This window comes from Sparus aurata, chromosome 4, assembly GCF_900880675.1.
Source record: "Sparus aurata chromosome 4, fSpaAur1.1, whole genome shotgun sequence".
In the NCBI taxonomy this organism is placed as follows: Eukaryota; Metazoa; Chordata; class Actinopteri; order Spariformes; family Sparidae; genus Sparus; species Sparus aurata.
The window spans coordinates 15,925,518-15,951,835 of NC_044190.1; the positions used below are offsets into that span (position 1 = coordinate 15,925,518).

The 26,318-nt window shown below is 42.3% G+C and overlaps 1 protein-coding gene across 3 annotated transcripts in view; it reads left to right on the plus strand.

The window, feature by feature from the left end:
- The window catches only part of mapk8ip1b (mitogen-activated protein kinase 8 interacting protein 1b), a 62,639-nt gene extending 41,439 nt beyond the window's left edge, over positions 1–21,200 (plus strand). For 2 of the 3 annotated variants that reach the window (XM_030414391.1, XM_030414392.1), the window contains exons 4-12: positions 3,665–3,746; positions 5,651–6,787; positions 10,282–10,357; positions 12,346–12,518; positions 13,859–13,962; positions 14,361–14,477; positions 15,398–15,468; positions 16,605–16,703; positions 18,576–21,200. In XM_030414391.1, the coding sequence (XP_030270251.1) occupies positions 3,665–3,746; positions 5,651–6,787; positions 10,282–10,357; positions 12,346–12,518; positions 13,859–13,962; positions 14,361–14,477; positions 15,398–15,468; positions 16,605–16,703; positions 18,576–18,648 (1,932 nt within the window). In that variant the 3' untranslated portion in view covers positions 18,649–21,200. The remainder of the gene's footprint in view (positions 1–3,664; positions 3,747–5,650; positions 6,788–10,281; positions 10,358–12,345; positions 12,519–13,858; positions 13,963–14,360; positions 14,478–15,397; positions 15,469–16,604; positions 16,704–18,575) is intronic. The other variant, XR_003983831.1, reaches the window with a different exon arrangement.
- Positions 21,201–26,318: the final 5,118 nt, after the last annotated feature.

Below are 26,318 nucleotides of genomic sequence, written 5' to 3' on the forward strand. Positions count from 1 at the left end.
AGAAATTGGTCTACTCGTCTTTCATGGATTTCTCACCGACTAAATGCACAGGTTTGGACGACCTTATGGCCATAGGAAAATGACCACATGAGGGAATTAATTGAAAGCACATCACCAAGATAGCTTTATAATAAGGATAAAGTGCTGTGGTGGATTTTCTCTCCCAGCACACCTTTAACTGAGACACCGCAACAGCTCTACAGCTCCAGCAGACAGTGGAAGCTGAGGTTTAGTCAGGCAGTGCAGACGAAAGTCAAATGAGATGAGACAGATGAGTGCTGATGATCTTCCGGGCACTGTTATATATATATATATATATATATATATTTTTTTTTTTTTATCAGAGAGAGTACAGTTAGAAGAGAGAGAGAGTGTGCTGTGTGACTGTTTCCAGGTCAGCGGATTGGTAAAAATGCAGAATATACATTTAGCTCTGCATCGCTTGGCAGCGAGTGAGAGTTCTGTGGTTGAACAAGAGCAGCTCTGAGCACTGATCACAGTCAGAGCACTGAGGCTTTTCGAAAGGCAATATCTCTGGATCCAATAACTTGACTAGTGCCGGCATTTAGTGCCAGAGAACTACAAGGTGAAAAAAATGATGAAAAGGCTTAAACACATTTGAGGCAGACTAGTGGGATATGTATCAAAATGAAGATCAGCAGCGGTCCATAAAAATGAAGTAGACAAACATGTACAGTATTTGCGGAGGTATTTGCGAAAAATGGGGGAAGGTTTTAGTTCACAGATCGTCTCCTCTCCAGTCAAAGGATCCAACAGACAGAAAGACAGACGCCCATCTCAGGAGGGATTCCTCCTTCCTAATCCAAGTCACACTCTAATCTCTCATCTGGGTACGACAGCCTCCTTCTGTTGATGTCGGCTATGTGTGTGTATTTGTGTGTGTTTGTGTGAGTGTGTATATACAAGTATGTTACTTAGAGGGTTAACCTACATACTGCGCTCTAAGTTGTACTTAAATACAGGATTGCACATGGGCAAATTCAACATCAAGGAAATGATGAAGAGAGAAACATTTTGTTTGCATTTTATACATAGAACTGAGAAGGGTTTTTTAGTGTTTAGTCAGCCTGTCAAATGCTGCCAACACCCCGGAAGACCATTTAAATTTATCACAAGTTTGATCTTATTTTTTGCTGTTTCGGAGCTATCTGAGAAATCAGACGAGGCAAGAAACAAGAGCAGCCAGACGGTTAGACATCTCATAAGCTCTCATGTTAGCCACACTTATTCAGAAGAACAATTATGATAAGGATAAAGTTACAACCCGAAGCATTTCATCGACATCATCACGGTTTAAAGATTGACTTCCTGGTTCAACAGTAAATGAAAACTCTTGGCCACGACCTGTCTGGTCAACATAGTATAAGCATTAGTGACAGAAATGATGGCCACGATTACGAAGATTACACGTTGTAATAAACATGAGCCAAAAAAGAAAGCTATCCAAGACTCCAAGTGTGTGTGCATGTGTATGTGTGTGTATGTGTGTGTGTGTTGCCCACAGCTGAACAGATGACTGCCACGCGTTATCAGAGTCACTTCCATGTCGATATTAATAATACACACCGCATCAGAGTCACTTCCCCGAGCGATGATCTTTTTTGTCGCTGTGGTGAGACGAGTCTTACAATCAAGATCAATACTGCAGTCTCCCACCTGCTGATTCACCCGTTACCAGGGGCAACAGCTCCGTCTCCGCCTGGTACACGTAGATGGGAAGTGAGTCATGCGTGGCGGTGGGTGGACAGAGGAGGAGGACACAATGTTATTTTGGACCGCACATCGTCGTCACAGGAGTTTCCAGTTCCCCCTTCCATCCGTTAATGTTTCCCTTTACCACTTCTGTGTCCCTTCTTCTCTTGTCTCTGGGTGTCAACCTCAACACTCCAATGGTAGCGACAGTGTTTTGATTAATTTGGGGACGTGTTTGTATCTGCCGGCCGAATCAAAGTCTTATTTTCACTCTCTTTTAGCTCTGTTTTTGGTCTCCATTGACTCCTGCGATAAAAGTCTTTACATCTAGCTGCTGATGAGGGCAGCAAGAGTGACCCAAAACCGTAACTTCGTGTCTAGCCCGACATCATCGTCGACCGGGCCGTTAGTCTGCGTTCCTGAATTTGAGGGAGCGTGTTTTTCCTCAGAGTTGCCACAAAGCAGGAGTTGCTCATTAGCTCACCGCTGTAGTCACCGCTGTTTCCCACTCTCGCTCTGATGGCAAACCTCCGATGGTCTCACCCAGCTGGGAAAACTATCTCCCATCACCAGGGAAGGGAGTCAGACCAAGAGTCCAACATACATCCTCATGCCGGGCTTTAAAGGGTCCGCGTCCCTGCGCCACACGTCCGTAGCTTTGCTGTGTTCAGCCTCAGAAGCCAGAAAACAAAGTTAGCCTAGCTATACCGAGGAAGCTAATAAAACATAACCACACCATGATTGAGATAAGCAGCCATCAGAAAAGAGTCCCCAATGTCACCAATGCATCCGAGCCTCTTGGGTAAGTAACTGGGCAGGCTCGAAGAGAAAATAATAAATGGTACCTACCTGTCTTTCTCTTGCCCCAAGCTGGGACTTTTCTGTAGCATGTTGGTCCTTTTACATTTCAGTGTGTCATGTGTCCCACTGTTTGAATCTGATGGGATTCAGAGCACTCTAGATCAGCAGTATGTTCATGTGGTTTGGACGAGAAAGGTTTGGCTGTGTTGTTGTGCTAACAGTTGTTTTTTTTTTAACTTCTGCTTCATGGAGGTTCCGTGCTTGTTACAACTCACTCACACAAAGCTATTTCCCTTCAAACATGATCAATTTAGACTAACGTTTCAACAACATTAAGTTTATCATATTAAGGTACAAAAATGTATGTATTTCACGGCCTTCTCCTGGCTGGGTGTGGTCAGGAGCGTAGTGAGCTGCAGCGAGTACCACACTTGGCAGCGATGTCGCTGACAAAGGTCAAAAGAATTGTTCAGCTTGTGCTAATTTCCTCTTAACTAACATTAATCTCAGATTCCACTCTTCATTCATGCTGCAATGTGGCCATTAGGGGTCTTTTTTTACTGGAAAACTGTTACATTTTTTGTCTCTCAGCCTTGAGGTAGAATTTGAAAGAGGGCTGTTGAAAAGTATCATGTTCTCTAGAATAGGCTCTGCTCTCATAGGCTGTCATCTATCAACAACTCCTCAAAACAGCCTAAAGAGACTCTCAGTGTGTGTGTGTGTGTGTGTGTGTGTGTGTGTGTGTGTGTGTGTGTGTGTGTGTGTGTATGTGTGATAAAAGGTCTGGTCCCTTTAAATGCACACCACTGAGCACAGACAAAAGAATCCAGGCTCATTCAACAGAATAAAAGCTTTGTGTGTGTGTGTGTGTGTGTGTGTGTGTGTGTGTGTGCAGTTTGCAGTGCAGAGTCTAACAGTGTAGTTTAGAGAGAGAGAGAGAGAGAGAGAGAGAGAGAGAGAGAGAGAGAGAGAGGGACGGGGAGACAAAAAGTTGTGTACATTGAGTTTGAGGATCCAGAACTCTGTGACCAAAACTCTTTTTCTCTCCCTCTCTCTCTCTCTCTCCCCTCCACTCTTTCTCTCCGTTCTCTCCATCTATTTTTCCTCCTCCACATTTCCTTCTTCTTCTTCTTTTCCTCCGTTTCCTCAGGACACGTTAAACAACAACTCCTTCGGGAAGAAATACAGCTGGCAGGAGAAGGTGTCAGGCTCCTCGTCGCCTCTTAAAACAGGTGAGCTCTTCATTCCTGCTGGATCTTCACGCTCATTTTAGCTCGACTTTCTTTCTGAATGTGCAGATCAGGATGCCGTCTCTGACATTATCCACCCGTGTGCTGCGAACACAGCAGCTGAATGAGCATGTGATTTGCAGTGAGTCTGGCAGGCTGTGTCTGTCTGATCCTCAGGGGACAGTGGAAAGTGCTTGGATTAGCTATGCTGAGCTAAGTCTAGCTAGCTGTGGCAGTGCTACACACTGTGTTTGAGTGTGAGTGTGTGTGTGTGTGTGTGTGTGTGTGTGTGTGTGTGTGTGTGTGTGTGTGTTAGGCAGCTCAGGGCTTAGCTAGCTTGGAGCTGTCATTGCTCATTGCTACGACTCTTTTCAGAGCGGCATGTGAGGCGAGACTAACCAAACTCACAGCCAACAAGTCGCCACCGTCAGTGGAAGTGCAGCACTCATTCTGTTGATGATTATAAAACACACCTCGAGAGAGAGAAACCATTTGGGATAAATCAACTTGCCTTTCACGCTTCACTTCAGCCAGAATGGGAGCAATCACTCAATATTCCGAGATGGTTACCCCTTTTCCTAGCCTTGTGTTCGCAGAAAATGAATTGAAATGAAGCCGAATGCTGAATTGAAATTGAAATGACTTTGCTGTAATGTTTGACTTTAGCAGAATTTATTACAGATTTGATTTTGATATTTACGGTCAGCGATGAGGGGCCGTCGCAGCCATTTTGCCACTCCATATTGCGAAACTACGAGGCTGATCTTGTCCATTTGGGCGCTCGTGATGCATTCTGTGCAATGTGACGTGGAGGCTGCACAGGTCATTCTAGTGTATTCGATGTCCACCGTTGCTCAGTAAAGTTTTGGCCTTTTTTCCCCAAAGAAAGCTATCTCACCGTCCACTAGCATCAAACATCAACATTAAGAAAAGATTATGACGGAAACGTTCTGTGTCTTTTTTATGAGGCAAAATAAAAAAGTGTAAACAGTTCAATTAAAAATGCTTTGACAGTAAATTACACACAGGATTTATGATAATTTGATCTTCATCGGCTTAAACACTTGACTGATGGGTTCAGTCTGTTCAAACCATACACCATAACCATAAACCTTAACTATACAAGTGACACACTGATATTGTACCGTTGTTTTTACTCGCATTAAGATTTCTCAGACATTTTAATTGGACACAACCGGTGCCATTCTTATGCGAACTAGTAAGTGACATGGAGTGGCGCCACAAGCTCCACAGACTACACAGAGAGTTGAGAGTAGTTTGTTTTAAGGAGCTGTCTGAGAAAAATTTGGCTTCATTTGAATTGCAATCAAAGTCAGTCCATAAAAAACAAGTCTGTGCTGCCCTTTCCTTTTTTCTTTTTCAATACGATAAGAGGTAATTGTTGTAAAGATCATTTGGGTACCAATTTCACAAAAATGCAGATGTGCCTGTCGAGCAGAGTCTCAGGATTGGCCTGAATTGGCCTCCCTGCTCCCCTATATGCTGACTTTTGTCTCACATGGTCGTTTGCAGTCCTGTGTTTTCCCAACGTCGTGCTGCATCATCCACCATGAACAAATATCATGGTTGGATTCCCTGGCGATGGATTATGACATAACACGTCAATCACCTTTTCCCTGCTGCACTCTGAATTTGATGAGTAATGGGGATTAAGCTGCGTAATCCTAGCATCCGTTACCTAACCATTTCTACGTTTCTCTCTTCCCGTTTGTGCTTTCTGTCTTTCCCCTCGCTGCCATGTCCGCCTTCGTGTCTGTTTTCGTCCGTCATGTCTGCATTTCTGCATCATTTCCTCTGTGCGTCTGGCCTTTGTGCGGCCTTGTCTGTCTGCATGTGTGTCTGTGCGACTGTCTGCGTGCTGTTGCTTGCGTCTGCCCTTCCTCCAGGTGAGCTCACCCCTCCACGTGAGCACAGCTGCCTGAGTGACGAGGACAAGGTGCACGGCGGGGGAGCGCAGACCAAAGACCGCGGGACCTCCACCGACGCCCCCTGCAGACACAGCCACACCTCCGGACACTCGCACGGCTCATCCACAGCGGCTGCGACGCGCTCTAAGCTTCAGGAAAAGCCGCCTGCACCGCCGCCACCGCAGAACTATACACCAGCTCCTCTTTACCCGGCGGGCAAGGCGGATGGAGGAGGAAACCACCGGGAGAGGATTCGCTACCACACGGACGTCCATCTAGAGCCCACAGAGGAGATCTACCTGACTCCGGTGCAGCGTTCGGCCGACCCCCTTGAGGCCCCAAACGCACAGGACCGGCCTTTCCTCTCGCAGCAGACTGAGCAGGGCCGCATGTCCATCAGCTCCGACACAGAGGGCCCGCCTCCTTACCAGCCCCTCCCAGACCGGACAAACCCATCCATCTATGAGGAGGACGAGGTCTATGTCCCCCCACCTTCATATGCTTCCTGTGTAGAGTCCCTCATAACACCGCCCAGCATGGCTCTCTCAGCTCGCTCTTCCCTTGCGTTGGATCTTAGCCTGAAGGGCGAGGGCACGGGGGCTGGGGTCATGCTGAGAGGGGGGTCATCGGTTGAGTACGTGGACGCCACAGATGAAAGCTACTGTGGGGAGGATGAGGACGTGGACAGGATAATAATGGACGGAAGGATGAGGAAGGGGGGAGGAAAGGGGGATGGCGGTGGCAGCAGAGTTCCACCAAGGACTTCCATGAGCTCGGAGGCCAGCGGCCTCTCATATGACTCAGTCAAGTACACACTAGTGGTGGACGAGCACGCTCAGCTAGAACTGGTCAGTCTGCGGCAGTGTTACCAAGGCTACAGTGACGACAGCGACTCGGCCACCGTCTACGACAACTGCGTCTCTTCTCCCTACGAGTCTGCCATCGGGGAGGAGTACGAGGAGGAAGATGAGGAGGAGGACGAGGACGGCGCACGGATGGGAGGAGTGAGGAGAGAGGCCACTGCCTGTCTGTCTGAAGACTCCACTCCAGAGGTCGACCTGCACTTCTCCAAGAAGTTCCTCAACGTCTTCATGAATGGACGCTCTCGCTCCTCCAGTAAGTCACTGCAATTATAGGAAAATGTTGTGATTCATTATTGTTTATTTTATTTTATTTTATTTTTTACCACTTATGCTGGGGCTTTTTTTATTTAGCTCTGCCAAAAAGGACTGTAATCTAATCCTAAACACACTGTAGCCTTTTCCAATAGCAGAAGGTGAGCATATATCTTGTGAACAAAAAGAGAGTTATAAAAGCAGTGACTTTCAGGTCCAGACACTTAACCAAGTATTATAAACAATTTTCAGTTAAATTCAGTTGTCAATTGCACAATTAAAATTTTCTTAAATTGTATTATCAGGTTTTGTCTCATTTGATGTAAAAAAAAAAAAGAGAATATGTTTATTTATGTTAAAGCAACAGAAAAATGATGGCCCTAACAGGCAGCCAAAAATATCGTTAAACATAGAACATTCAAGGTTGATATCAAATATTCATTTACATTTTTTGTGAGGGAACAAATTATTTGGGTTAGTGATGAGTGAATGATTTGGTATTTGTTTGTGTTTAGCCCTGATTACAAAACTAAATAACACATGTACATTTAAACTGTCTGGGTGTATTGCAGCGTCAAGAGAATAATCAAAAGTGTAAGTAATGAATGAATTGGGATGGTTTGCATGTAGCCTCTCAATACTTCCCAATCTGAAGCCACATCGTCTTATAACATCAGTAATTGAATCTTCATCCATTTACCAGATAGGTCACAGCGACACATCACCCTCCTCTTTGTCAAAGAGAATGGATTTTATTTGTGAGAACAGGAATACGAGACATTACATTCACCCCCTTAGAATTATGTGTGAACCACCAGGAAGCACATCAGCACAGCAGGCTGTTGTTCTATGTGATTCCCTTTAGTTGTACAGTTTCACAGCAGTGAATGCTGTCTAGGCGAATTGGCAGCGTGGCGATAAAAGCTAAAAGCGATGATGGCTGATGAAGCAAAGCCACGGGGGTGTTCAGGTGCTGGAATATTCCTGTGCAGCACAGATCATCATCCACCTGACATGAAGCTCTTTGCGGATATGTGACTGCACTTGAGCTAGATTTAACTTTGTGATTGTGACTGAAGGTTTAGTAAGAAAGACATCAAGCAATAATTGACAATATTGAGTAGAATCACATCTGAAGCGTATTATTTTAGATAAAGGTACATGTTATTTACGTGAAGATTATCCTAATTTAGGACACATTACCCAGGTCAGCTTGTGTGACTTCAAAATGAAGGAATGCAGTTTATGCTGCTTTGTTGATATCGTTATCAGAAACCCAGCTGGACATGTTTTTGGCCTGCTGGGTGGAGGGACCTTGAGCCAAGAGCATCTTGCAGTTCTGCTGGATTTGCCTCCAGATTCTTGTAGGCCCCCTGTTGTCCCGACCAATCGAACAGGAGTCGGGGAAGATCATTATTAAAAGAGTAATCCACCAGCTTAGCATTGTGTTCTTCTAAGTATAAGGAACAAAATCAAGCCAGTAGAACCAGAGATATCATGTTTTCATATTATATGTATTATCTTTCCTTTTATCAAAACCTGGTGCCTATATTGCCCATAATGCAACTCAACCACCAAGGCAGAGAACCAGATTTTGCACAGCTCCCTCTAAAGTCACAAAAGGCTTTTTTTTCAACTTTTTTCCACATGTGCTACAGTGCTATGTTGAATACAATATGTGTAGCATGTAACAATTGAAAATATGCCCCTTTGACATTCACTTGCTGCTCCCACCATCAACAAAAGGTGTCACCAAATAAACCATGACTTTAAAGGATAAGTTCAACCAACAATAAAAATTCAATCTTTATCTACTTGTCCTAATGCTGGTGGAAAGTCGGGTGAAGTCCTCAAAACATTTCTGGAGCTTCACATAAAAACAGCAATGTAGTGTTCTCTTAAAAAAATGAAGCAGATGGGGAGCAGATGATTTGAAATGTAAAATACCCCCCCCCCCCCCCCCAAATAAAAATAAAAATGACTCCGTACTGGCATAATCCAAGACTCTAGAAGCCCCGAGACCCCATGTTGATTTGAGAAAAATTGGAGATACACCTTCAATGAGCGCTTCAGACAGAGTCTGAGCTAACGCTTTAGCTTAGCAGCTACAGTGAAGATTTTTGCATTGAAAAGGGTACAAATAAAGTCTTTTTCAAATCCATGGAAGATCTCGGGCCTCTCAGAGATTATGATCCTACTGGATAAGCTTAATGGAGCCATTTTATGTTTTTATTTCAGTTGTTTGTAAACAAATCAAAACCCCATCCACTGTAGCTGTTTGAGAAAATTCTGCAACACTGTTTTTGCCGTGAAGCTCCAGAAATGCTTGGTGGACAACACAACTTAACCTGGATTTCCATCATTATGGGGATTAGAAGATATGATGACTGAATTTTCATTTTTGGATAAACTCGACCTTTAAGTCTAGACAGGCGTTCGCACGTGAAACAGTTGTTAAAATGTGCAAGCAGCCTTAATAAAGATGTAGGTAAGACGATCAAGTTTGATCCAAGAAGTGCAGTATTAATAATGAGTTCAGAGGCTATACTAGTCAGATACCTAAACGCTGCACAGCAGTTTGTAACACTAAGAGAGGGGATTTCACTGCTCTCAGGGAAAATCATTTAATCCCCCGTCTTTGCGATTGCTTGGGAATCCGCAGAAATATGCCATTCATGAGGGGGCTGAGCTTTTGGATGTGGTGTGAATGCCGCTCTGAACATTGCCCAAAAGCCTTACAACCGTGGGTCTAAGAATGTGTACAAGACGGAAAGTAGTCGTCAGCCAGGTGTGAAACTTTCATTAAAAAAAAAAATCTTTGAGATTTGAGAGATGTGAAAGGTTTGCCCTAATGACAGAAGCTCAGATGTGCCACTTTCTCCGACTGAGTCTCCGTGGTCTCCTTTTGGAAAAGAAAGAACAAGGCCGGGGAGTAAGAAGGCTGTGTCCTTCGATAGCGGATTCTTGGATCAACTTTCATTAGGCTGACGCTCACCTTGGGAAAACAGTGGGAAGTATCATCAGTCAAACACTGACCCACAACCAGGTGGGTAATGGACAGATGGGATTAATATGAAAGAGAGTTGTCTATAATACATGTGCGGTCACTTCCTCTAATGGTCTCTGCCGTCCTCTTGGAACGCCGTCTGTGTTTTTTACAGACTCATTAGAAACACTGCAGCAGTTTATCAGAGTAGTGCAGGAGGGGCTGGCGGATGTCTCAGGGGAACGTAGGCAGAAATGCACAATGCTCATCTGCTTCGCGCCTAATTAACGCGTGATTCACGGGTCGTGAATATGCACAAGTGCTTAAAAGTACACACAGTGTGTCCTAATTGTGGTTTCTGTTTGCATCCGATGGACTTTTGTCGCAACTTGAAGTGGACACCATTCATCTCCATGCCAGCTGAGTACACAGGCTGACACTTCACACCTTATTATTGCCTTATTCAGTTTTCTCTCACATTCTCTCTCTTTCACTCTCTGGCTTTCAAGGCGCAGAGTCCTTCGGCCTTTACTCTTGCATCATAAATGGGGAGGAGAAGGATCAGAGCCACAGAGCCGTCTACAGGTGAGGAAGAACTGCACCGGCACCGGCATCGCCGTCACTAACATCATATCCTCTGCATGCACAGGGATTGTTGCGCAAACATCAACCTTGTTTTAGCAGTTATTCTTATTGAATCATTCCCCCCTAACACATCACACTGGCAGTCAGGAAATCAAATGTATCGACTCAAGACTGTGGCTGCACTGAATGAGTACAAACAAAATACCCAGTAGAATCTCAACAGAAACCCGGAAACCCTGCGATTCTAAATCAGACAGATTGTAAACAAAGACGCAATACCGCCTTTTTGTCTAAAATAAGCAACGTACAGTAGATGCGAAAATTAGTGTAGGAGCACCTGACATGTCCTTAACTGTTTGATATCCAATGTTCATGGTTAACATAGATATTCAAAACAGGGGGTTTAGATAACATGTCTCAATGCTTTTTATTTCTTACCCTGATCTTACCAGTACCTCAACAGACTTTAAAATTGGCCTTTAGTTATCATTTTAAGCAGTCGTTTCCCCCCCCCCCCCCCCCCCAAAAAAAATTGGTCATTTAACGTATCGTTTTAAGTCTGCCTCCTCATTTTCCTGTACACAGCAAATCTCCTTAGCTGGGTTGGTGACGCCTGCTGAGCTGCTGACATCAGCAATGACCTGTGGTGTCACACGCAGCAGTGATTCTTAACTACCAGAGGGAAAAAAACGCTCCACCGTCAACACAATATTAATAATTAGGTTTCTGCCAAGGTGCTGGCTGTGACAGAATTTCTATAGCCGACGTGGAAACTTCCCAAATCTCAGCGAACCAGTAAGCAAACCCGAAAAGTAACTGAGAGGAATGACCAGAGGAAATACAGCAATGACAAAAACTAAGAGGAACCCTGATACAATCCCATATCCCAAGTATCTGACTGTGGCAGCAGCCGCCAAAGTCGCATATTACCGGCTTACCATAGCCCAGTTTGTGCCTCTCACGCACAGGTGCTAGCTGCGTTAGCATTAGCAACCGCCGGCATAAATACTATATACATGAATGAGATTTAGTCCTCAACTAAGGACAAAATGAGTCAACTCAATAACTGCAGAATTCGGAGCTTAAAAAAGATATCCAGGGCCGACAAACAGCATCATCAACCACAAAAAAAAACAGCATGTCTCGGGCTATGCACTGGCACTTGCCCACAAACACCCACACTGGAGAGCCTCTTGTAGTAGAGCACCTAGCCGAACTACAACACTCACGCCCACGCAGTGACTATCTCCAAGGGCCACGAGTGTGCTTCGAGTGGCGCCACCAGACTCGCTGTCTTTCCGAGTATTACAGTCTGACGGTAGCTCCTCAGTTAGCTCCGAGCTCTACGTCGCTGTCCGTGCCACACTGAGCAGTAATCAGACAGTCAGCATCCTCCTTGTCCCCTTGTCCTGACCCCCTTGCATCACGTGTGAGCAGAACTTGAGGGTGCAGTTACTCATCTCCTTCAATCATTTTTTTTTCTTTTTTTTTAGCTGGAGCACAACATGCTCAATTTCTTCATGTTTCCGCAGTAACGGTCGCACTCCAGCTGGCAGCGTGCAGTTGCAGCTGCTGTTCAAGACCTCGGGCTGATGGATGCAAACGGGAGGGGGACAAAAATAACAGCAATGAATGCAGTCATGTGAACAGCAGCGTCTCTGTGCACTGACATATCATGTGATGGGGCGAGACGTTATACATGCATGGCTGAAAGCAGGAGGTTTTTACAGCGTTCCTTTATTTTAATGGTCTTTTAGCTTGTATGTAATATTTTCCACTTTTCTAGTGTCTCTGTAGCCATTAGCATCACATCTGTCTAGCCGGCATCAGGCTTGTCAAAGTATTCCCTTGAAATGAACCAAATATCAAAGCAGACGTACAGCCTGAAACATGTTTGTGCTGCGTACACAGTGTAAGCCACCCGTCCACCGCATCAAAAGCCCGTGACGTCCCTTCGATTGCCCACATTACTACATCTGTCTCGACAGGTTTGTCCCCCGACATGACGACGAGTTGGAGCTGGAGGTGGATGATCCGCTGCTGGTGGAGGTCCAGTCAGAGGATTACTGGTACGAGGGTTACAACATGCGAACTGGCGCCCGTGGAATCTTCCCAGCCTACTACGCCACAGAGGTGACCAAGGACCCCGAGAGCTACAAAGGTACACATGCTGCCACCGCTGTAGAAGAACTGACCATGAATGTGTTGATAAAAACTAGCTACAAATGCTTTCTTTGGTCCGACTAGGAACGCTGACTCTGCACAAGACCATCGCATATCCAAGGCCAACTTTGTAAATGTAAATTATTTGTAATTTTTTCTTTTTTTTTTTAGTTTCACAGTTTGTGAATTTGTGGTGGTTTTTAAATTCTACAGGTGAAGGTGGATGGGTGTGCGTTAGCATTTTTTCTACACCGATATTGATACTGAAGCTTATGGATAGCAGCAGCAGTGATGCGTTTTGGTAGACAGGCAACGTTACAAAAGGAAACCCAGACTCAAAATCCTGGAACTGAAGTGCATTCAGTGGTAGTACACAACAATTAACTGAAACCAAATAAAGTCAAGAATAACTTAGCACAGAAACTAAAGACATGAACACAATTTAGAAATGCTTAAAATCTGTGCTGTGGGCACCGCTTAGTTCAGTTGGTAGAGCGGGCTTTCCATGTGCAGAGGCTTTGTCCTCGCTACAGCAGCCCCGGGTTCGAATCCCGGCCTGGACCCCTTTGCTGCGTGTCACTCCTCCTCTCTCTCATCCTGTTTCCTGTCATTTATTGAGCTGTTCTATCAATATAGCTATATAAAGGCCTAAAAAGTTTTTATCAGAAATGTGAACAATCCAAGCAAGAGAATGATTACTGCATTAGAATGAATTCATATTACATAAAAAGAGAACAGTACCACATGTCCAGAAGCTTATCAGTAATTCAGTATCAACCAATCAGGGACTGTTTCCAATTTAGCAGCCAGAACTAACAGTAGTGACTATTTTTTTTAGCTCAATTTCTACTCCATTTAAGATAGCATGTGTCCCCTAACTATATGCATCTGTGGCAGGACTTCACTGCTACAGTCATCCTAACTGTGTGAGTGACATTTGCAGATTGACTGATTGAAAAAGTGGAAACATTGGTGTATGATAACATATTATATAATTTGGTTTGATAATTATACATTTTGGCCATCACACTGAAGTACAGTGAAGCAATTTATAGATTTAGAAGTTTTTTTTTATTTTCAAAACATTAAAACAAAGGAGAGGCAAGACAAGGAGTTTTTCTTTGTTCATCCATTTGTGTTTAGATATCCGTCTGCTGAAACAAGTTCCCCACAGTCAGGCTGATTGTCTAACAGCTGATGTCAGACGGGGCTGAAACAGTTGCTTAATCGATGACAGACAATCGGCAACTAAAGTCATCCCGCAAACAAAGAATAAAAAAAATCTACTTTCAGTTTTGTCGTTTACGAGGGTTTGTTTTTCTGTCTCTCCCTGTGCAGTGAAGAGCAGTGAGTGGGTGGACAGGTACCGGCTGAAGTTCCTGGGCTCAGTTCAGGTGCCCTACCACAAAGGAAATGATGTTCTGTGTGCAGCAATGCAGAAGGTAAAGGGCCTGCGTTTGTGTGATGATCGGCATGTGATTCCATGTGTAAAGCACGGCGTACGTGAGCTACTCTCCCAGAACACTTTGGTAGAGGACATGTAGCGAGATGTGAAAAACTGCCGCATATTATGTATCCCACAACTTCTAATTTACTGCGAAGTGTGTCTACAATAGGATCACAAAATGGATTAATCCTATGTGCTTAAAAATGCGGTAAAAAAGCTCACGGCACTTTAAGGATGTGTGCCGTTTTCTCATGGTGCAACACCCAACAAAATAAAGGAGGTTCTTGCAGTTGGCAACATGTCAAAGAAAGGATTATCTCATTGGATAGACAGTACTATAGTGTTGATATTTAACACTCTGAACTGACATCATCTTTTATGTTTGTTTTCCAGATTGCCACCAACAGAAGGATGACAGTTAAGTACAACCCGCCTTCCTCCTGCATCCTGGAGATCAGCGTGAAAGGCATCAAGCTCTCAGTTCAGGAGGATTATTATGCCTGCGACAGAGTAAGACTCCCACTGTCCCTCTGTCTGTCTAATTCATGTAAAACTCATTAAGTGCAGCTGCATGAGGTTTTGTCAGGGAACGGCTCATCATTTATGCTGTACAGTTGAGGCATGTTGCCCCCATGTGGCTGCCGATAGAGACTGCAGGCGGATATGTCCTGTGGAGGCCTGGAAGGGTTTTCTTATTTACATATTTCCATTTTGAACTTTAAACTCTAAATCCTCAACGTTTAAGAGAAGCATTGCAACTTGTATACTCTTAAATTAAGACTAAATCATATAGAATGAGAAGTTGCTTTTCCAATCAAAGTTTGTCATGCTGAACAAATGATCATCTTTGATATGTTCTGTAAGCACTTGTGAAAACTTTCTCTCCAGTCCCAGTCTCTACGACTAACACCTGACACTATTAAGGCTCCCGTCCCAAAATGCAGCACTTCTTTTATCATCATCCAAATAGAAAATGGCCACGATGAAAGGCGCTTACAACACTCGAATAATTATGAAGACCAATAAAGGAGACCAATTAAGTAGATTTCCTCTTTTTTTTTTTATCTACTTGAAATTATGTTTTCAGCTTGGGTTTACACCAAACATCAGGACAACTATTTTCCTTATTCTTAAGTTACAACATACAAAATAATGCAATGTAACGTGAAATTTAATGCAGAATGTCTCAAAAAACATCTTTCTATTGAGTCACTGTTCAGATAATATGTGTTGCTACTCATCATACTTCCCACAAGTATATAATTGGTATACTATAGTAGCCATATAATGGTAACATTACACTAAAAAAAAGAACTACTCTTGCATAATGAGTCGTCGTCGTTGTCTTTGTTGCGCTGTCGATAATTTGGTACCTTCCCGATGTTAATAGCAGACATTAATTCTGCCTCTTTTCTGCGTCCTGTTCACAGAGTAATGAGTGCAATCACTTCTTCCAGTTGAAGAACGTCTCCTTCTGCGGCTATCACCCCAAAAACAGCAAGTAAGTAAAGGCTGAAAGCGCAACTTAATGTATGGTCAAAGACTAAAGTAGCAAGTCACAGATGTTTGCCTCCCTGATGGCATTCAACTGTTATACTGAAGGCCTGAGTGCTGAGACTTCATCAGAATAAAACAGAGAGAGGCGTATGGAGCCGGAGTGTGCAACACATTCAAGTCTACTTCCAGTGATCAGCGCCTCACCTTGGTGTGCCTTTCGTTTCTATACACCTGCAGTGGCCAAACAGTAATCTACCACAAGGTGTTGCCAGAGATCAACCAATGTACTAGACTTAAGTCAGAGACTTGAACGACTGACTGCTAATTGATCCAAACAATCAACTGTGCCCGACAAAGACAGAAACACAGTAACAGTCTGTCACTGCTGCCTGGACTAGATTATATTGCATGAGAGCGGGTGTTTTTTTTTAAAAAAGAGGTTTGATCAATTTTACAATGACAGTAATGACATAAAATAGTATCTGAGGATTGCTTGAATTTTAAGTACCAAGTACTCAGCTATTTCAACTTCTTAAACAAGCAAACACTACAACAATTAAATACAGACATGAGGTAATAATAAAAGATTTTCCTGGAAGAAGACAAGAAGAAGAGACAAGTTTGTGCACTTTGCCATTATCTGCCTAGTTATCTTTGTAACACAAACAGAGTGTCGAATCTGCATTTTCTGGCTCATTGGTCAAATAAATGGCCATGATTTGTAAGACATGGAAATGACTTAAAGATTAACCACATTTGGCTTTGGTGAAACAACTAGTTAGTGTAGTTACTGCGGTTAGCCCTTGATACAGCGGTTTGTTTTTTAATAAATAACAGAAATTATTAAGTATTTGTTACACGACTCAGGCTTGTAACAACCTAGAGACCATACACACACACAAAAGTCAGTTTTAATTGTTGAGAAAATAGGTGTGTGGTGTGGAGATGTGGGTGTAGTGTGAGGCAAGTCTGAGTGAATTTGTACGTGTCAGGAAATGCTGGAAAAGTGGGGAGGCCGAGAGGATATGTTGAGCACCAATGTCAGACAGTGGGACGATCACATATTCAATAAAAGATGGTAACAGTGCTGACCACCCTTTTCTGAGTGCCGTATCTGTTTTCCCTGTCTGTTCCCTGCAGGTATTTTGGTTTTATTACGAAGCACCCAGCAGACCAGAGATTTGCCTGCCATGTGTTTGTGTCTGAAAACTCCACAAAACCTCTTGCGGAGTCAGTAGGGTGAGTTGGACTTTCTTTTCTTTCATCCCAAGTAAGACTCTGTCCTCCTCATTTCCCCCTCCTCATAATTACAGGGATAAGTGATTCACTACTCTGACAAGGAGGCTATTATTAAATATCTCATCAACTTCGTACATTTCCCACATGTTTTATAAATCCACGTATCTTACCATTGTCTCCTTTCTAATGCAGATCTAGATCCATTTGCATATTTCTAAATTCTTTCTAAAACACATACTCCACAGAGTTGTGTCGTCTTGGCAGAGGTACTAAATTATAAAGCTAAATATTGAATTTGATCAAGATCCAGAATAAACAAGAGCCAATCCGGTATCAACCTCTCCCCTGACAGATGACATTACCTGGATTTTCAACTTTATTTGTAAGGGACAATGTGCAATTAAAACATAAATGTAACCATTATTCTACCTATTCTTATTCTTATTCTATTCTACCATTATTCTATCTATTAAATGCATTGCACAAGAGTTAGCCTTAGGCTAATTTACACTTACACGGGTCACTCGTTTCACGATCATTATTTGAGCCATTTGGTCCAATAACATTTGGAATGTCTAGAAGAGCCGCACGATTAAATTGGTTCATCCCCCTTTACGATAGCCGAGCCGAGCCGATCTTAGCAGGTTTAAATGGGATTTGTTGGCCAGTGGAAAAGGAGAACCCAGCCCAGGTTACATGATATACATTTCAACATCTACTGCAATGACTGCGGAACCGGTTTTGACACTGTCATCCCGGTTGACTGATCCAATCTCGCAGTTCGAACGTGAACTTTTGATTATCTCTTTGCCGCCGTATATGTGTACACATGTCAATACAGCCCCTCCCTGTGCTCTGCAGACCATGATGAATCAGAATGTGAAAACAATGAACACATTCTTTTCGATGTATTTTTCTCAAACACAAATATTAAACACCTGCTCTAAATATTTGTATTGGCCAATTATGATCATTTGTTTGAATAACAAAGATCCCATTTCACTGTAGTGACTAATAGTGCCCCAACTACAAAGAGCCTGTGTTTCTTTCACCATCATCTTAATAATAGCATAGCATAGTATAGTTTTTTGTATAGTTTGACTGTCGACTTGATCTCTAAAAACATGAACAGAAAGGCTTATATTTCAGTCTATTCTTAAGAAAGAAAAATGAAAGAAACCATCCATGTGAAAATAATTTGAGAATTGTAAGATAGTGGGACGGAAGCTAACCTCCGGATGGGGTATAACCCTTAGGATCGACCCCAACCAACATGTATTGCTGTATTTTCATCATTGTCTTCAATGTGTTTATCTATTTATTTGTATTCTTTAATCTTACTTAATTTCTGCATAGATTTATCTTATTCATTCTTTTAATCTATTTCATCAGTTGTACCGGCAACAGCCGTAGCCAGAGGCAAGTTTTCGGGTTGTTTGTTCAGCCATATGTACGTCCGTACGCTGGTGCGCTATCCTCGTATACGCGGTATCTCAGAGACGAATTGAGGGAATTTCTTCAAATTTGGTCCAAGTCTTTGTGAAGACTCAAGAATGAACTGATCCAAATTGTGTGACCAGAAGTCAAGGTTGCTGTCACCTCACAAAACACACTTTCGGCCATAACTCAAGAATTAAATAGTAAATGCATCTAATATTCTTCAAACATATTGGCCATTATTCAACACCACAGCTCTTGGAACTTGATTTGTGCAGTTTTGACATTGGATTGACTTGTTTTTACTTCTCTGTACAGAACCTTGAATCTTTCTCTGTGCATAATACCTACTCTATAACCTGTATGAAACTGTCTTTACCCCTCAGTTAAGCGAAAGAACTAGACTGACTGTAGGATGTGTCTTTGTTTTTACAGGAAAGCCTTCCAGTTGTACTATAAAGAGTTTGTGGAGGTCTCATGCCCTACAGAGGACATCTACCTGGAATGACCCTGCCCTGCCTTCAACCACAGCCCTGTACAGTACACTGTATCATAACATAATGTTGCATGAAGGACAGACGTATCTAAAATAATAATACAAATGAAATGAAAAAAAAAAATGAAAAATTAACACATCTGACAGATGGGCTTGAAAAGAAGGATCAGGTACTGGAACTGTGGTGCATTAAGAAGAGATGGAAATGAGCCAAAGTAGGAGCGCCTTGAGCAAGGAAAATATGCAAAACGGAGTCAGCGAAGCGGCTGGAACTCACAGGCTGTCCGTGGAAAGCACAAACACTGTACCACCGCAGCCTTGGCAGCGCTAGTTAGCCGGTAAGCGTCATCCCGACTGAAAGCCCAGGAGCCGTACTGGACTGCACCAGCGTGTACTTGCACTTATCAAAAGTAAACCAGTGGCTGGGATTTGGAAAAACACATGATGAGTCTGCTATGACTTTAAAAAATGTTGGGGTATGATCACGAGGCACGTATGTACTTACTAAATAACATCCTCACAATGAAAATGTACACAAGTAAACCAAATCCACGTAGGAACAGTGCATATCGCCCTTTTAGCAAACCGGATATGAAGGTTATATCCACATTTTTCAGCAGTAACAAAAAAAAATGTGATGTTGTTTGCATTTTGGGGTCCCTGTTAGATTTCACCAGCCATCTGACAGCAGAAAATATCGTAGCCATCCAAAAGAATGTCAACACTAAGTCAAGAATAACTCCTGGAATGCACTCAACATCACCTGGCCATGACAGAAACACAGTATGAGGGTGTACTAGCGTGGATTTTTACTTTTAGACATTTTAGCAGCTTCTATCGGTCCTGTAGTGCTCAGCTAAATAGCCCCCACCCTTTGCCCAGCAAACCCTTAGCCCTTAACTCCTGGTCTAATGCGAGACACACTGCGCTTCTTTTCTGTGTGTTCTAACTAGGTATCAAATCAGTGACTGTGACGTTTAATACCAGGAGGAAGAAGAAGAAGAAGAAGAAGAAGAAAAAAAAAACATCTGGCTCTGGCTCTTTGATGGTACAAGACGAGTTCCGACAAACAAAATCTCCTTCATGTGGTGTTCTAGAAACTTGCTCCTTGTGGTTTTTCCACATCAGAAATATATAAAATGCTCTCAGTGTGGCGGTGAGAAGATAATAAAGGCTGATCCTCGGTACACAGTAGTTGCAGGTGCTGACGGGGGAGCTAAAGTGAAACTCTGGTGTCTTCATATCTTCACTAGTAGTGCCTCTTTTTCATCAGATCATTGTGACCTTCCTCAGTGGACATTATCACGACATTTTGAGGGATTACCATTGAGTGCGTGTTGAGTTGAAGAGTTTGAATGCGAATAGTGATGTAGGAATGTGTTTGATGTGACTTGCAAAATGAGCTGTACTGTACCTGTGCTGTCAAAGATCATACTTCATCAGTATCAGCACGGCCAATGCAGAGCTTTATGTCTAACGAGTATACGCCAGGGACCCACAATGTCGGATTTTTAACTACATTTTTCTACTCATATTGGCTGATTGGAACTGCCGATACGGATATAGGCACATTCTGTATTTTCCACCTAATTACAGAGAATATTAAATCTCTACTGTTGTGGAATTGCTTCATTAATCCAATGGCCCACTTGCAGATACAGTAATCTTTCAAAAGGTACGCCTACACATTCTCTGGACAATTTCCAAAAATTGTTTGCTCGTTGTTCATAACTGTCAACTGCTCCTCCAACTTCCTCTAAAAATGTGTACAGTTACAACTTCCCTGCTGTTTGCAGAAACATATCCCTTTTTAACGTTTATTCTGGCGATTGAGTCGTGCTATTGTGCCCTTATCATCACACATCATCTCTAAACTAAGGAACTAAGAATCTGCATCAGTGAAATGAAGCTAATGGGACCACCAGTCACCACCAGGTGTTGGACCAAATCACCCCAGACCAACTCGAGATGCCGATGAATGATCATTACACAAAACCAAAGGATTGCCATATCTTTGTTTTAACCTTCCCGAGTCCAGCACAGGTACAGCACGGCTGCTCTGCAGTGAAAGAAAGACAAGTGTGCTTCCTACATCATGTGTCACTAACACTGATTTTTAACAGACTATTTAATGTGATTATATTCAACAGAAAATAATATGTCTGTAAATGAAAGATTATTATAAGGGTGTGGAAATTGTCGATTCAGGCATCTCACCAGTCCCCCACAGTTTGTTCCTTTGAAAAAAGAAAAAAAAAAAGTATCTCTCACGAGACGGTCGTCTGCTGTCGCTGATCAAAGCCATCGTGTTCACATCAAGAGATCAACACTGACTTTTATATGAGTTCCCTTCTCAAGAGCCAATCAGGCAGACAGGAGCAAAATGTAAAGTAATGGAGGCTATACAAAGGGTGTATAGATATGCCATATATAAATAAATAATTTAATATCTGTAATTATAAATATGACACTGTATTGATTAAACTTGTAGTATGTGAAATTTCTCTTTATTTTGGACTTTTTTTAGGTGTGAATTATTCTTTATTTAAAGATTTTAATGCAGATCTCGTTGTGTCCTGTCGTTATTAAGTTTGCCGTCACTTGCACATTCAGCACATGTACACAAATACATTTATATCACTGTAGTCGTGAGGCCCTGGTGTTGTTCCTCGTCAGATCATCTGACCGTGAGGCCGCCAGCTCCAGTGATAAAGCAGCTACCATAGATCTCAGCAGGGTAGTTGGCAAGTACAACGAACAGTCATTGCCGACTTGCTCGTGAGTAGGGTTACTGAAATAGTAACTCAGAAGTGCAACCAGAAGAGTGTTAGTTTTGTGTGTTTCTGTGTGTGTGTGTGTGTGTGTAAAAATCAATAAGCAGGATGCAGGGGCGTTATTCTCAGAGATGCACTTGGTTTAGATGACTGTGGTTTGGATCAATACTAGAAAGCTAGTCAGATTTCAGATACATTAATCTGTACATCAGTTTTCATAAGGACTCTTTTTCCATGAATTCTGGGAAAATCAGTCTACTTTATTATAAGCTGTGGTGCCTCGGTACAGAAGAATATCCCAACTGCTTGACCTACCTTGACTTTAGTTTCGTGATGGTAAACACTTTGTCATCCGATTACAGAGGCAATTCTTGCTGCCTATGTAAGATCGCCTAATTAGAACTGTTTAATTATAATTAGAATAACCATTATAAAACTAGCAATCGTCCTGTCATGCCTTTGTGTTTAAAATGGACATGCGAATGCCTGTATCCATGACAACAGCTGTCAAACATATCTTTTCAATTGCTAACAAGCTAGCACTAATTGACAAAACGAGACGGATGTTCAATTTCTTTGAGGAAAATAAGGTCGCCAGAACAGCGTTTGAAGCTATAAAGGTGGCAGGGTCCACCAAATGTAAACAAGGTAAAGTAGTATGAAACAGTATGAGTTGTCTTTTGCAGTCAGTTTGTTTTTCAGTTCATTCTGTTATGTAAACAAAGACAGTTTCTTTATTTAGTTTGTTTAGGATTACACATCAAGGGAGATCTTTCTGCTCTGATTATGATTTATTTCCCAGAACTACCCAGTGCACCTTCATTACATGTACCGAGTAAAGGAAAGCTGACAGGCTAGCTTCACTGTTAGCCTTTCCAACAGGCTCATGTCAGTATGACTGGTGTTAGCTTCTCCAACAGTAGCCTTTCAATAGTGTGTACCTGTTGTTCCCCTTTTCCATTGTCATATACAGTTTACCTATCAACAATGGTGTTGTCACTTACGGCAGTTCATTTGAATTTAGGACAGGGTCTATGCTGTCAAGATTATTTTCCTAAATTTAGTTTCTGTATTCCCCAAATCCCTCTGAGATTCACATGTATGTGTGGTATGATTCCATATTTCTGCTATCTCTTTAATAGTTTCCTTGCACAACAGAAAATTGACTGATGATGCCCTCGCACCTCACATCAGCATAATTCTCATTACCACCCCAAAACATTGCTGTTGCTGATCGAAATCATGGAAACATGGCTTTGAGCTCCAATTAGCTTGTGTGTAGGTTGTCTTTTGAGTTGTGAAATAAGTCATACCTTATATGGAAATGGATTAGCATTTAGCTGTTCCATTACACATTTAATACAAAAATAAAATTAAAAACAAGAAACACACACACCAGTATGTCCGGTATCAGATCACACTTCATGAAAATAATCTTTAAAAAAAAAAAACACATGCAAACAAGAAAATGGTAAATTCCTGTTTTTGTTTTCTTGCTGGAGATGATGACCCATGCCTAACATATCACCTTAACTGTTTTATATCAGGATCCGTTGTGAATTCTGTTAGTAGTATTCGTCCTCCAGGTCAGGCTGATAAGGATATTCAGTGTCAGGTGGCGCAGGAGGAGGAGGAAATGCCCTTTCACTATAATCTGCGCCAAACAATAAACATTATCAGATGGACAGGTGGATCCAAAGAACATAGTGTCTTCTTTGAAAAAGGCACCCTCAGTAAAGTGCTGCTGTATGTGGCAGTCTTACCATCTGTAAGGCCAGCGTGCTGGAAGCCAGGGTCAAATAGTTGCTCTAACTCTGCTGTGCGGGCGTCAGCGCTGCTGGAAGAAGACACAACACTAGATGAAAACAAGAGTGACGGTATCACCACCACACTGTAGAGGCTGTTTACATAGTATTGGCTCAAGGGCCCCTTTTGAAAGTAGAACTGTCAGGTTGTTCCATCATGGGGCCTGATTTATGGTACAGTGCTTAACACTCAACACTTTTAATTTTCAACACGTTTAATTTTCATGACATTCTTTGGTGAAATTTTATCTCTATGGTAACTGGATACTATCCTTAATACTACCATACTAGCCCTAGCATAGCAATGTGGTGTGATTTGTAACAAGGACCATACTTATATAGTGCTCAAAATCAGCAGTTCACTCATGCATTCATACACTGCACTGTTGGCAGCAGCTACCATGCAAGGTGCCACCTGCTCATCAGGAGTAATTACCATTATACACATTCACAGACCAATGGAAGAGCCACTGGGAGCAATTTGGGGTTCAGTATCTTGCTCAAAAACTGCAGACTGTAGACTGCAGGCAGAGCCGGCCCGAGGCATAAGCGAACTAAGCTGCCGCTTTTTTTTTTTAAACATATTAAAGACATTAAACAAATAGCATGAATTAATGAATAATTCAAGACAAGATTATTCTGATTTCATGATCAATATACCTGCCTACAACTGCTGTGTCTGCGAGCATTTGAGTCATGCGCATAAACTAGACACCTCGCGTGCATAGAAAAAGCAAGGATGGATTTTGGATGGAGTTCCTCTGAATGAACCTGAATGACCCAAGAGGTGAAGGGGCCCTGAAGCCCAAGTCGTGGCGTGAAGTCACTACCTCAACAAGTTCAAAAGCAAAAGGCTATGAATCTGAATGACTCTCCAGCTGGCCATCCCAAAAAGGCACCAGAATACAGGAAATCACAACTACCAACTTCAACATTTTCGGGGGGAGGACCCCCAGACCCCCCTTCCCTCATTTGCACCCACTTTCATACAAATAAGGTGTGGTTATGTGGTGGTTATAAGGTTATGCATCTGTGCCCAGGGGGACAGTAGTTCATAATCTGTCACGGTATTAATACAATTTAAAATTTAACATTATAGTGTGACATTTGTGTCAATAAATGTCAAGCACAGGTGACCCGCGGTGGTGGGAGGGGGGCCCCAAATCAAATTCTGCTGAGGGCCCCCAAAAGGCTTGGGCCAGCACTGACTGCAGGGGCCAGGGAACACACCAATGACCCTTTGGCTGGTGAACACTCTTTGAAAGTGTACCTTACCATAAATCAAACTGTTGGTCCTTTTAAAATAAATTGCACTCTGTAATTGCATTGAACAGAAGCATCTGCCAGATAAATTTCCCTTTCCCTTCTCTTTTCCCTTTAAGACATTTCCCATTAAAGCTGCTGACACAGTGGTGGAATGGTGTCAGCCCCAGACTGGCAACAAGGAAGTATTTAAATAAAGCCTACCCGCTTTGCACAGGTGTAGAGCGACCGCCACCAAACGCCAGAGAGATAACAATGAGGAGAGTCAGCATGTTTGAAGTGATCCTGTTTCAACCCTGTCTGTGTTGACAAGATTCATGTGATTCTAGAGTTGACCGCTGCATTTGTTTGTCTTCAAAATGAAATGTTATTTTTTTTTGAAAGAGGAGCTCCACACTGAATTATTTTTTGAACCGCGAGCACAACCACATAGATTCTTCACATATGATGTTACTACAGTCAAACCACTTGACCTCTTGTTCTTCAAAAATGTAAACTCTTCCTATTTCTCTGTTAGAGTCTCGATAGAGTTTCAAATGACGGAAAAAAATCTGTGTTTTTTTCTAACCTTAAATGAAGGTTCAAATTAATGAAAAAATGGTTTATTCCAATCCTGATGTTGCCGCGACACCTTTCATAATGACACGCTATTGATTACATTAATTCTAAATAAGAAACTGCAAATTTGACGTATTTTCATGAATATAAACGACAATATCATATCAATTTCTGTCCTCTCCCTCGGAAAAGCCCAGACCTGGAGAGCAAAGTGTTCTGTTCCATATCCATTTTATCCATCTTATATCTTTTTAAAATGTGGTCAGTATGTTCCTTCCGGGTCCCAATAGTAGGCCTGCATAATGACTTTGAAGAGTAGTAAAAATAGTTTCCGTAATATTTTTTGGTTGCATGTAATTTATAATTGTCATTATATTAAAGGTGATGTTGATGACATATTTATGTAGACAAATCTTTTTTTTTTTTTAAATAGTTCATCGACAGAGCTGGTGGAAAGGTGCAGAATATAAGTATCTCTGTTTTTCGAAGAACTGATACCCAACCATTGCCACGTTTATCATTGCTTTCTTGATTCTTTAAACGTCATAACGCTGTTTTGCTCCAACATCACTGTAGTCGTGACTTTCTCTTGAGCGCTGCAAACAGGTAAATGTGTTACTCTGGTTTGCCAGGGACCAAATGCTGTTTCCGGGACCAAACATGAGTAAATACGCACAATACAAATTTATTTCCAGTAAAACCCAAAAACCTAATAGTGTAAACAATTTCACGTTTTCTTATTTCTCACTCAAACAAATTGAATTTACACCTTTATATAATCAAAGCCTGTATACTGAAAGCTGAACTTCAGATGCTGGGCACAAACTGTGTTGATGTATTATGTGGGTTTTTCTTCAAACGTTGGATCAGATAGGATCAGTTGGCTGGCCTCATTTCCCAGTCTTATGGTGAAATGACAGAGAACAGGTTATGGCAGGTCTGTTGTCTCTATGCACAGTTACATTTTAACACAGACACACACAGCCTCGGTGTCTGTTGCTGCTTAAAAGCTGACAGTTAATGTACAGGAACCTGTTCTTGCTGTTTGGTGCAAATAAACAGTCGTGCGAGCAATGTGAATGAACACAAATGATTCCGCAGTCAAGCCCACATGAGTAACGTAAGACAATAGCGTACTTCTCATTCAGTTTAAACAAATAGGGCAGCATCAGAGTGCTTCAGCTGCGTCAGGGCACATACAGAGACTTAAAGACAAAAGAATTGAATTAAAATAAAATAACAGGGCATATAATGAAAACATACACAGTAGATTCCACAGTAG